The sequence below is a fragment of the Prionailurus viverrinus genome, chromosome A1, assembly GCF_022837055.1.
Source record: "Prionailurus viverrinus isolate Anna chromosome A1, UM_Priviv_1.0, whole genome shotgun sequence".
Taxonomy (NCBI): Eukaryota; Metazoa; Chordata; class Mammalia; order Carnivora; family Felidae; genus Prionailurus; species Prionailurus viverrinus.
Genome location: NC_062561.1, coordinates 135717578 through 135730319, shown reverse-complemented (window position 1 = coordinate 135730319; position 12742 = coordinate 135717578). Strand labels below are relative to the sequence as shown.

Sequence of the window (12742 nt, the reverse complement as noted above, 5' to 3'; positions counted from 1 at the left end):
ACACTACCGAGCAGGCATAGCAGCCCTGTTTACTGCTTTCCCGAACCAGGAAGGTACCATCTCGCTTCCCCCGGAGTAGGTTTTCAGCCTTGTTTCTGTTGCTGCTGCCGACATTCCATGTCTTCTCGTCGTGGTGCGGCAAATCCTCATCATCCTCCACCAGCGAGTATTGGCTAAGGAGGCAGGAGAGAAAGGTTGGACATGAAGCCCTGGGAGAGGTCACCTCTCCCACAGAGCCCGTCAGGCCAGCCACCGCGGCTCTGACTCAGGCGGCACTTGGCCGTGGAGCTCAGCCTTCCATGTGACCTCCCTGGACAAAGAGCCCCAGTAGTAAGAGTCTTCCTCTTTGTAAGTCAGGAGCTACATGTAAGCAGCTGGGCAGAGGGGAAGGTATCAAATGATCCTGTTTGTCCAGTTCAGATCAGGAAACCGACTGACTAGGAGGACTGCCAGTTTCTCATGTAATTCAAACAAAACCCAGCCTTAAGCTTGAGAGATACACTGAACAGAATTGTGTCCTTTTTTTCCTCCCGACTGTTCCAGAAACCCACTGGGGATTTTTACAGGTTTGGGGCCTTCCTTCTAGACAGAGTCACTCAATTGCACTGTGGGTAAAAACTAACTCTGCATCCTTCACTAAACTTTCCTTTTTTGTAACATTCTGGATAATGCGATGTGAGTCTGCAAACAAAGCAAGTCACGAGTTCTCTTACCATGAAGACCCCCCCCACCCCCGCCAGCCTCCCACCTACGGTGAGTACTCACTCTTCAGTGTTCTCATTGCCCAGCCACTCGTTCAGCTTCTTCTGCCGAACACCTTTCTGAGTCAACCACCTGGAAGACAGTTAGAAAAGGAAAATGCATTAATCATGGATCCTTAGTTTTGGCAACGGGCCGGTCATTTGCTCCCAGGGTTCTGCCTCGAGGACTTACATCAAGTATTGGTCTCTTGTCTTTCTCAGCTGAATGAGGTCTGGTTTAATGCTGTTCATGCGCTTGTCAATCTCCCGATACTCAGCTGCCTGTTTCTTCAAGTCCTCCTCCAGTCGTCTTCTACTGTCCACAATTTCGCTGATGCGAGACTTCAACTTTTCATAATTATGCATAATCCTATAGGCAAGAGTAAGGCATCGGTCATGACCTGCTTCACCACAATGGTTTCCCACAGCTTATAGAAAGTCAGAAAGAATGCTTTCTCGTGCTGCCATTTTTAAAAATTATTCAAAGGGCAGAAAGCAAGATGTTGGAGGATTTGCATTATTATCTTGAGCACAGGGACAACCCTCATGGTTCACCAACCTTTGTATTTCTTTCTCATTGCCTTCCCGTTTAAATTTTTCTATGTATTCTTTGCTGTACCGTTCTTGGCTTTGGCACTGCTCTTCAAATATTTTTATGGTTTCATTAAATGCTTCAATAGCTGTTCTTTTCATCTGGATTTCCTACAACACAGTGTTTAATAAGACAATGTCATACCTTTCACAGAACGGATAATTTGTTATTGTGAGACACTGCCGGGACATTTGATGGTATTCCTGTCTAGCATGGAAGGGACTGTGTTAGCAAGGAAGGCCTCTAATTCATAAAACCCATTAAAATAGTATCACAGAAGCACACATTTCCTTTGGGAATTTTCCCAGTCTATGAAAGCAGACTGCCTAACAATTTCCTATAGTTTTCATTTTAAAAGCCATTCCCCTTTATCAGCAATTTAAGGAATCCATGTTGCCTTCCACTCCCTCTGGTGGTTCTAGATACATCATAGCCTAGAGAAGATTACCTCTCCAGGAAAACATTGTCATAAATGGAGCTTCTATACTTTTTTTATTTTTTTTTATTACAGGGCATCAAAAAGTTAAATCTTCATTTTGGAGGTCAGACAAGTTTGTGGAACTTTGAGTTGTTACGTCAAATCCACTTGAAACTCCCAGCGACCTCTGCAATTATCATCACGAGAACTTCTCATTCTGACACTTACGAGCTTCATTTAAAAGGTTTATTAGAGATGCTATGAATATTAAACAATGATCTGCAAATACATGATCTTTCTCCCCACTTGATGAGCAAAACCTCAACTTTACTTTCTTTTTCCTAAACCGAACTGACACATGTTCGATTCTAGTAACTAAGAGTTCTGAGATTTTAATTTGATTTTAGCAAAAAACTCACCTGGGAAGTACGGGTATAATCTTCATATAATCTATCATATTCTCGACTTTTTTCTTGAAATTGAGTGTTATATTCATGTAATTTTTTCCCTACAGCTTCAATATTATCTTCTTTGACAACTTGATCCTGGAAGAATGAGAGATGGGAAGAGAGAAAACTTCAGTTCATCGGCTATGCAGTCCAGTAACTGGCTATTCTCAAACTGTAATTTTGTGACCACAGGTATAAAGTTTCGGAAATTTTATTACATGCAATTCACCTGCTTCACAATGTTTTCTAAGGATTTGAAAGTGTCTTGTCTAAACATTGTAATGTGAGCATTTCAGTTTTGAATACCTGTTGGTATTTGGATACTGGATAAAGTAATTTCACGTCCAGTTTGGGATTATACTGAGCTAGGGACTCATTCCGGTAGTGGTTTATTAGTTCAACCACAGAGTTGAAGGTTAGTGGGTCAGAGAAGCCATATTTCCCATCTCGGTGAAATATTTTGATTAACTTGTTATTTCCTCCTTTCCTGTAAACACAATAAAATAAAGGGCATTATTACAATCTTCTTTAGAAATGTGTTCCAGTGTCTACTTACACACCTCAAGCGTTGCTATGTTCCCGGACTCACCTTAGTGTAAGAGTATAATCACCGTGCATTTTAGTAGATGCATCTCGTACCAAAAAGGTCCCATCAGCTGTATCTCGAAGTTTTTCATTCACTTCTTCCCTGAAACAAAAAGGACACAGGACAAAGTTCACCTTGAGGATTTTAAAACAGGCTTCATTTTTAGAGTTTTAGCTTCACAGCAAAATTAAGCACCAACTATGTAGAGAGCCTCTATCTCCCCACCCCTTTGTTAATTGCATTTTCTGATTATATGTATTGTTTATATAGAAATATAACAAATTTCATCTCATTACAAACTGGGAGCTGAAAGAAAAAAAAAAAACAAAAAACCTTTCGTTACTGGTCTATCAGTGGTCCAAACACACTAATCACTCTGGCCAATGAGCTCACAAAGTCATGATCCTGAAAAGGACTCCTTCCTCCCCTTCAGAAAAAAAAAAAAAAAAAACTACGAATAAACAGGCCTTTTTCATATGTATAAGATACTAACATTAATTCTTACACTTCTGCCTAACAGAAAGCGACCCTGGACCCTCCCTTAAGGCGGTGGGCCACCTCTCCCTGGTGCTTTCCTGACCTGTCAATAATGAAACTTCTCGAGTATTTAATTTCCTGTGGCATCCAGCACCCAACAGTTCCCCAGTGCTCAGGGACTTCTCTGGTCTTCTTTGGAAGACAACCAACTATGCTTCATGCTTATGTTGGAGGATATCCTAAAAATGGAACTCAGCAAGCTGGTGTGTTTCTTTCTCTAAAACCAGAACTCTGTCTCTAGCGAAAACTCCAGAGTTTGTGGAGCCTTACCTTGAGATATCTCCCCAGTACCATTCAGCATCTTGTAAGGACATATTGTTATTCATACCGTTGTTGGCTACAGTAGTGGGTTTGGGTGGTTTAGGAGGCAATGCTGTAGATTAAAGAGAAACAAAAAGTTGTTTGCGATCCCAACTACAGTGGAAGGTTGCAATGAGAACTAAGTTTCTTTACAATACTATGAAATACAGCAGTAATTCACAACTCCATGAAACATGATCGTTTGCTTTAAAAAAAAAAAAAAAAAAAAGGCATCTCTCAGAGCATGGATCAAAAAGAAAAGGAAGTGAAAAAGAGAGAACGGCTTAGAGATGAACAAATAAACCCGGCTGGCCATGTGAGTGTATTTCAGAGTAAATCCTGAGTCCCGGCATTCTGCTTCTAGGCTCTAGTTATATTAAAGTTTCAGGCCTGATCAAATCCATCTAAAATAGGAAACCATGAACATATGAGCAGGAGGAATCACATGGGTTGGCTTTAATTTCCTCCTCTTATTTAATTATAAAAGACAAATTTGGTTTCTGTCCTCCACAAATGCTGTTGCTGTAAGAAAAAAGCTCATCTACAGCAATATGTTTTAAGAGGAGGAATTGGGTTTCTCTAATCTTAGTATTTCAGGCCCTCTTTTGCCAAAAGCCACTTTAAGAAACTCATCTGTGACCTAAATCTCTTTAGCATTCATGTTAATATTCTAGTGGATAGATTGTGCTCTATATGCCAAGACTGATTAAAAACCATATCCCTCTTCCTCAATGTCGAGTGTTTCTGAATTTCTTAATTGGGAGCAGGGCTAATACGGGAAGAAAATTTGGGAAGCAAAATAAGGCTAGGATTTGTAAGTGAATTCTAAGTCGTTAAGTTTTAAAGGACAGTATTTCATGCAAAAATTATTTCAGGAGTCTATCAAGAACATTGTATAAGGACTAGGATGAAATAAGGGCAAGCCAACTCCTTTTCTCAATATAGTGTCTCAATATAAGAGTAGGCAAAGTCTCAGCGTCTGATTTAGAATAGTTTCAGGTCACCTACAACTGAGTTGTAATCACTGCTACATTCTACACGCCTTCTAAAGTACCAAGTGTTATCACTGCAAAGTACCACTGTTCCCATCCACTGTCAAAAGAGAAAAGCAGCACAAAGGACGCATCATTTTAATTAAAGGAACAGTATGAAAGATACACAACAATACAACACAAATACCAAAGGACCTCGATTAACAAAAGACACCAGTGAAAAACTGGAATTCAATTCATATCTATTCAAGTAAGAAAAAAAACCATTTACCAACAGACAGCCTGATCTGCTTGCTTCCACAGGCAAACGATTTAATGTCCAAGCTATGATCAAACTAATTTTTATTAAGTTACAACAAATTAGTAAAAAATAGAAAACTCAAGAGGATCGGTTTACAGTAGTTGTCAACCTCCCCCCTCCCCAAAAATCCGCAAAATTAACTAGCTTTCTAAAAGAATACTGCAGTGTTACCTGGTGGATCCATTTCTATATAAAACATCAAGTCTGTGCCACAATTTATATCTGTCTTAGCATATTCTAAATCCAGGTCTTCCATATTCCAAACAGTGTTGTACATTTGTGCGAGAGTTTCCTTGGCTGAGCTCAGTTATAAGAAAAGAGTCCGGCTTTCTTTGTAATGGTGTCTTGGAATTCATTTTAAAACCTATAAGGGGCTGCACTGTAACCTATTACATCACACACCCCAGCCAATCAAGTCAGAAAAATGTCACCAGACCACTCCTGCTCCATCATTTCTCTTCTAGATCCAGTCTTAACACAATCCCAGCCTCAGGAAGAGCCCACATTTCATAGAACTGCAATGTATACATGCTCATCGTTTCAAAAAGGTGTTTAATTTGACTCTTCTCCTCCAGCACTGAGTTCTCTAATTCCTTTTTTATTACTCCTTGCAGCATGGTACGCTCCGCTGTTGGCAGGTTGACAAAAGCTGATATGCTGCAGCCCGGAGCTTTTTTTTTTTTCTTTTTTTTTTTTTTTCTTTCCCTAGTGCATCTGGGTTTATGGAGAGCCTGGTCATGCCTTGGTTTAAAAATCTTACAAATGCATCAGAATGCTATATTTAAGGTATATTTTACAGTCCTTAAATGCCTCCTGTATATATTAAAAGCAGAAGGGATCAAGAACTCAGGATGTTTAATTTCATTCCTGCATAACTCACTGACAACTCAGAACTTAAACACTGTTACAAATGTACCACATTAGAAAGCACAATTTAAAGAAAAATCTCCTTCTACCAAACATACTAAAGTTAACACTAGCCACTAGGGAATAATAATGCAACATCTCAACAGGAATGAAGATCTGCCTATTACCAGCACACATTTAATGTTACTGTCTAACAAGACTAGTCCAGGTGAGTTACGCCTTCCAAAAAGAAAGGGGCCATATATATCAAGAATGCAGAGCAGAGGTAGGGTTATGTTTGCAAACTATCTGTCACTGATAAACCCATCCTCCGACTTCTTGTGCTAATACTGCTTGAGGGGAGAGTGATGTAATCACTTTTGGTTGTTCGCCCCCCCCCCCACCCCCATCTCAAATGCCTTACCCTGGGGACTATTATTCCTGGTTAGCAATATTTAATGTAAAGAAATCAATTCCTCTATAAATCTATCAATTTCAGTTCTCTACAGCCATTCTGCATATAGTCTTCCCATCCTCACTAGAGCTTAATGTACATTTCCATTATAAACCACCTCTTTACATTTACATTATTATGAAGAGGTGAGGAGGAAAAGTCCCCATCCCCAGTTAGTAGCTGATTGAAAAAAACTATAGTGGGCTTGTGATCAATGCACTTATGTATGTCACATATTTGTGTGACCATTTAAAGAACACAGAACCCCTTAAAATTTGTTAGACCCTCTATCAAATTTAGAATCATATAAAATAGTAGAGCAAAGGCACGTCATTTCACCGAGCACTCTGCTTGAATCCTGTCTAGCTGGATTTATTGTCCCATTGATGAGGAAGGCAGTCTCAACCTATACCCTCCCGCGGACGGCCCGGGCCACTTTTCTATTCCTAAATTCAAAATCACACGCACAAAAATGGTCCAAGTGGTTGGGATATGTCCTCGACTGAGGGTCAGAAAAAATTTTTGACTTTAATAAAAACGTGTTTTCTCTCCCCCAGGAGGAGTCCCGCCAGCAGCTGTGGACAGGCTAACAGCCCAGAGGGCTACCCCATGTCTTTGGGAGCACTTGGTGCAAACCAGTCCTGCTGCTGGATCCCATGTGGCAAACCGACCAGGGGAGGAGGGGAGGGAGACAGGTGATTTTCCACGTCTCTCCAAAGCCTGGCCGGGCACCAACTTCCAGCCAAGCACTTTGTAATTACCTCCTTCCCCGTTGCCAGCCTAAAGCCCATCTTTTCCGCACACTGTGCCCCTCCAGGAAAGGGGGGAGTGTCTCCGCTAATCTCGTATCTGCCCTCCCCAGACAGCACTTCGTCTTACTGACACACCCGCAAAGACAAACTACAGAGGGGAACCTGGCACACAAGCAAAAAAGCAGGGCAGCGGCGAGGGGGGTACAAGTTAAAGGCAACTTACTTTGCAGGTTATGCATGTCTGCAGTTTCCCGCGGCCAGGCCAGTCTCCGACAATGCGAACGCCGCCCCCGGCTCTCCCCACCGCCCCCACGGTGGCGCCCACTCCGCGGCAGCGCTCCCGCCCGCCGAGCGCAGGGGCGGCGGTGGTGGCGGCGGCGCGGGACCCTCGGGCTCGCGCGGCGCGACACGGACGTCGGGACGGGACCGCCGCAGCAGCGCCGCTCACCGCCTGCTCCCCATGGACACAGCCACTGGCTGCCGGTGGTGCCGTACGCGGGAGGGAGAAAGCCCCGGCGCTCGCACGTCTCGCAGATAAAGATCACGGCTTCATGATTAACTTGGGCAGGTTCAAATATTTGCTGAGCTAGGGATTTCGGGTGGGGGAGGGGAGCCCAAGTCAAAGTCAAAGTTGTCATCGGCTAACAAGTGGCCACTGCCAGCCCAACTCGCTCATTTTCGCCAAGGAAATGAGAAGGCCATTGTGAGGGGACCTAAAATAGTCTCTCTAACTGGCTGCGGCAGCGCGCGGGGCTCAAGTGGCCACAGTGAAGCGAGGCACTATGCACGGCCAAACACAGGAAGTGGCTGAGCTAGTTCAGCAAAAATAGAATCAAAGCCTTGCTTGTAAAGGCCTGAACCTCTCCGAACAGCCCAGAACACCGTGCCTTGCTCGTGTCCACCTCCTCCCACACACCAGCACAGACAGCCCCGCAGGTGTAAGAGGAAAGCCCTACGGAGGAACTGAACAGGGGTACAGGGTTGGAAAAAACGTTTGATCCTGGGAGGAGAGTCTGGTGGGGAAGACGTAGATCCCATACGCTCCACGACCTCGTGAAGAGGAGCAGAAAAACCCCACTCTGAGAGCTACTTTTATGAAGCCAATTTCCACTCACGTTTAACTGGCCCTAGAAGTGTCTGGTAATTACAAGTTGTGTCTGACTGCTAAATGGAGCAAAGGAGAGGGTGAGGAGCCCATGAGCCTTTCCAGAGGATCTGTGTCCTTTGAGAAAGTGCTAATGGACCACACTAAAATTTGACCTAAGAAAATTTTCGCTCTGCATCAGCATAGATGGATGGCTTTACTAATATCCCAAGAACCTTAACAATGGAAAATCACAGAATCACTAACTTTAAAACCATAAAGTAATCCAAAGACCACTTCGAGCAAATCCCTCATGCTACACACACACACACACACACACACACACACACACAAAGATCCTGATCCAGGGGGATCGAAGGGGTTTGCACAAGATCAAAGCTCCGGGGCCACAACCTAGCCTTCTGACATTCAGTCCTAAACTCCTTTTTCTCCACCCACTGGCCCTGTCTTTACTTCCCTCTGCCAGATAAAGTTAAAATTAACAAGTGAAACTTAAGTTAATGTCTTAAAGGCCACATGTGAAAAAATTCACACCTATAACAAAACTGACTTTTTCTGTTCTCTATTTTTAGCTTATTTAAAGGTTTAAAAAAAAAAAAACCAACACCTTCTAGTTCTCTTCGAGGCAACAAGGATCTGTCTGTAAGACCCTCAGATTCTGTACAGGAAGGGAACCAACCCCAGGGTCATATGCAGAGAGTGCTAAAGGAAGATCTAGGTGGGGACCATAAAGTCCACATAGGCAAGGGGTCTTTACAAACTTGCCTTTGGTGTGACTGATAAAGCATGAAAAACCTACTTGCCAGTGGGAAGAAAAGAGTCTATAAGTGAATCTTGCAGCTCCCGCCTGCTGATCACAGGGACGTAAGGCGAGTTCAGAGAAAACCTTTGCATCCTGAGCTGCAGAATCTTGTCCTACTTTTAAAAATAGTCTCTCTAAAGCTAGAAACCTTGGAAACACCGGTCTCTTAAGCGTCTGTCTAAATTTACATGATGTTCCATGTCAAAACTTCCCCAAGATTAAAATATTGACTAGTCCAACAGTATTCTGTCACAGAACACTGGCCATGGAAAGCCTAACAGCTTCGACTTGGAGAGATCTGAAAACTCTGCTTCTAATGTCTCACGATATGTCCAATCCTCTACCACAGAGGTTCTATTACATTACTGAAAGTGTGAGCTGAGTTTTTTCCCCCGTTCAATTTCAGTCTTTGAAAAGTCATGGGCGAGACACATACTGCTTCTTTATTAGCTTAAAAAGGGAGCCCTCTGCTGGTAGAACAGAATCAGTAACTTCTCCTTGGGAGAACATGATCAACTTTCTGTGTACTGTATTTCATTCATCTCCCACTATGTCCAAAGTATCACACAAACATAGGATTCACTTACAAATAACTAATAAATGGAACACACAGATGTTATAACAGCTTAGGAAATGTTTTTCACTTTCTTTAAGCCCTTTTTAATTTTTTTTCAATGTTTATTTCTTAGAGAGAGAGAGGGAGGGAGAGGAAGGGAAGGGCAGAGAAAGAGGGAGACACAGATTCCAAAGCAGGCTCCAGGCTCTGACTTGTCACCACAGAGCCGGACGTGGGGCTGGAACCCACAAACCGTGAGATCATGACCTGAGCCGAAGTCGGACGCTCAACCGACTGAGCCACCAAGGTGCCCCTTCTTTAAGCCCTTTTTAAAAAAAAACTTGTATTTTAATGCCAACATTTATTGGAGACCCAAAGACTCAGCCACACTGGAAAACTTACACATGTAACTGAAAACGAACTTTACCTTGTAGAGTCTTCAAAACACTATGTCTTACTACTTTTCCTTTCCTCAAAGTTTTGTAAAACTCATTTCAGAGGCAAAAAGAGGCCACATTTCATTTCTCAGCAGGTGTGATCTTGTCAGGAAAGATATCCTTAATCATTAAAATACGTTTGAAAGAATACACTGAACACTATCTGCCATGTGCACATCGCCATCAGACAGTGACTATCCCACAACCAGCTTGCACCCTGCACAACTTCTCTAAAAAAAAATGCAGTGAGAAGGAAAAAATAAACGAACCCAAATCTTCGTTTAAGGGTTAAATGAATACCTCCCTTCATAATTTTAACTTAACACGAATTAGGACAGAAGAGCCTTTCAGTATGATGCAAATTCTTTACTCCATATCCAGTGCTTTTAATGACCCTGCACTAAGGAAAACGTCCATTTGAACTTCTAAATAAATCCAGATTTACATAGGCTACATTCTACGAAATGTATAAAAGGTGGGACCGTTGCTCAGCAGAATAAAGCACTCCTTCCCTCTCAGATGCTGTCCTTGGAGAGAAAGAGAAGACAGCACTGTGAAAACAAAAGTTGACCTTTACCCCACCAATATATACACCCTGAAATGGGTTTCTTTTTCAGAGCACAAACAAAACTTCCTATTTCATGATAAAACCTAGTATGGCTTGCCTCTCTGTTTATTCCAACCCATGTAAATATATGAAGTTTTTTCAAGGTTTCATTTCTCACCTTTGAAACAACCCTCTAATGTCAGACCACATTTTAAACCCAATAAAAAATAAATCAGAGAAAAGTAAAACTCTTTGAAAGTCATTTCCCTCTACCTTAGTGCTTGCTTTAGTCTTGGTTGAAAACCAAGCCCAGTGCATTTAAAACAAGATTTATGAATCAGGCTCTTCAGGATGAATGTTTTGCAATGCGCCAGTGGTTAAACATTAACTCTGACAGGTGTAGAAGGGGCAGGAGGGAAAAACAGTCATTTATTTTCCACTCTGGGCTTGAGGGTGCAATATTAGACTTCAATTATGCTGCATTAATATTTCTGAATATATCCATGAAATCTGAAATATGTAAATACACTTATAATGGGTTTCATTCAAAGGCACCCTGTGTTAAATGGTCCCAATTTTACCCTAGCTGCCCTATAGAAAGCTGCTTTAGCTACCTAAATATTAGTAGGGTAAGCATAACACGTAATGATTCAAGAAAACCTGCTGTTCAGCTTTAGGTATTTTTAAGACTTTTAGTAACAAGGGGAACAGCAGACTATCAAAGTTGTGAGAACTTACTCTCTGTTCCACCTTTGAAACCTTAGTTTCCCTCCAAACATAGGGAAGATCCTTGCTTCAGTTTTGCTGGATGCATTCAATGAGTGGGTGTGCCAAAGCGTGTTGAAAGTTGGTTAGTTTATCAAAACGTTTTTACAAATTTTATTATGCTGTGCTTCGTTCTATGCTAGGAGGAGCTCAACAGGAGAAGCAGCCTTTGCCCTTGAGGAATGTAGCTGAGCAGATGAAAAGAACAGGAAGCACCACAGAAAAGTGAAGTTTAAGAAGACAAGGTGTTAAGGGCATAGACCTATTTGAATGGGTTTACACTGCACACCTAGCAGGGAGAGACCTACTTGTGAAATAAAGTGGATGGGACTGCTGGGGGCGGGGCGGGGGAGGGGGGGGGCTGTGTTCAGTTGTGCATTCTGTGCACTGCATAAGGGCATGTGGCAGGGGAGCTGGTACTGAAATCCAGGCCCCTCTACTCACCAAGCCACACACAGTGGAAAGGGCATCATACTAAATAAGGTACCTTCCTCCCGCCAAGCAGTGCACCCATGGAGCAGCAAATGCCAAGGGAGAGGGTGTCTTTTGCAGATTAGCAGTGAAGCCCAGGCAGGTACCTGGAGGCCTGGCTCTGCTGGCTGGGAATGGGGGCTCAGTGGACAGAAGGGCATGAGAGGACTCAGGAACTGGGGCTGCAGAATGGGGGTGGGGGGGAGGTGCTCTGAGAGGTCCTTAAAAACCAGAGCTGGGCCACAGGAGAGATAGGCTATAGGGTGGTGAGCAGCAGTACGAATCACCTCATTTACATCTCACAACCACCCCAACAGAGAGGCATTATTCCCATTTCACAGACTAGAAAACAGTTTGGAATGGCTAACTTACTTGATAGGAACTTGGCAAATGAGTAGCAAGAACTGAGTCAACGCAGATCTATTTGACTCACTGTTCTTACCAGTGCAAGGCGGACGGAGCGATTCTGAGTTTTAGCCCCGAAAGCTATAACAACCACCGTGGGGCTCCCCACTATATGGGGACCCATAGAAGCCAGTATCATCTATCTTTAGTTTCTTTCTTACTGGAAACCTCAGAGGACTTGGGACTAGACACTAAAAGCGGTCCCATTGCTCATGAAGCTTCCCAAAACCCAGGAAGCAGGTGCAGCACCAAGCAGCAGGCTGGGGTCCAGGACTAGGTCCCCCCTGCAGACCTAGCTCGGGCACACGCTGCTTGGGTAGCACCAGGGAGAGCTCTCAACCTCTGGGGGCGCTTCACTTTCCTACTGAGCAAATGAAGCGTTGGACTATGCCTTTGACTCTAAAATGATGCTTTCCACGACACTGTCATTGAAAACATTTACTACCTCGGGGCGCCTGGGTGGCTCGGTCGGTTAAGCGGCCGACTTCTGCTCAAGTCATGATCTCGCGGTCCGTGAGTTCAAGCCCTGCGTCGGGCTCTGTGCTGACAGCTCAGAGCCTGGAGCCTGTTTCAGATTCTGTGTCTCCCTCTCTCTGACCCTCCCCCGTTCATGCTCTGTCTCTCTCTGTCTCAAAAAAATAAATAAACGTTAAAAAAAATTTAAAAAAACCCAAACATTTACTACCT

General features: G+C 43.2%; 1 protein-coding gene and 1 long non-coding RNA gene across 4 annotated transcripts in view; one reads left to right on the top strand and one right to left on the bottom strand.

The window, feature by feature from the left end:
• PIK3R1 (phosphoinositide-3-kinase regulatory subunit 1) overlaps positions 1-12742 on the bottom strand; it is an 87066-nt gene that overhangs the window by 5222 nt on the left and 69102 nt on the right. The window contains exons 1-9 of one of the 3 annotated variants that reach the window (XM_047852484.1): positions 7191-9037; positions 3593-3695; positions 2789-2887; positions 2506-2686; positions 2170-2295; positions 1300-1442; positions 934-1110; positions 766-834; positions 3-173 (exon numbers count right to left, since the gene is read on the bottom strand). In XM_047852484.1, coding sequence (XP_047708440.1) covers positions 3-173; positions 766-834; positions 934-1110; positions 1300-1442; positions 2170-2295; positions 2506-2686; positions 2789-2887; positions 3593-3695; positions 7191-7605 — 1484 coding nt within the window. In that variant the 5' untranslated portion in view covers positions 7606-9037. Of the gene's footprint in view, positions 1-2; positions 174-765; positions 835-933; positions 1111-1299; positions 1443-2169; positions 2296-2505; positions 2687-2788; positions 2888-3592; positions 3696-5086; positions 7102-7190; positions 9038-12742 lie in introns of those variants that run through there. The other 2 variants (XM_047852494.1, XM_047852475.1) reach the window with 2 other exon arrangements.
• On the top strand, positions 670-2496 carry LOC125162005 (uncharacterized). Its single transcript, XR_007150852.1, has 3 exons — positions 670-753; positions 1844-1994; positions 2265-2496. It is a non-coding gene; the product is annotated as an uncharacterized LOC125162005 (long non-coding RNA).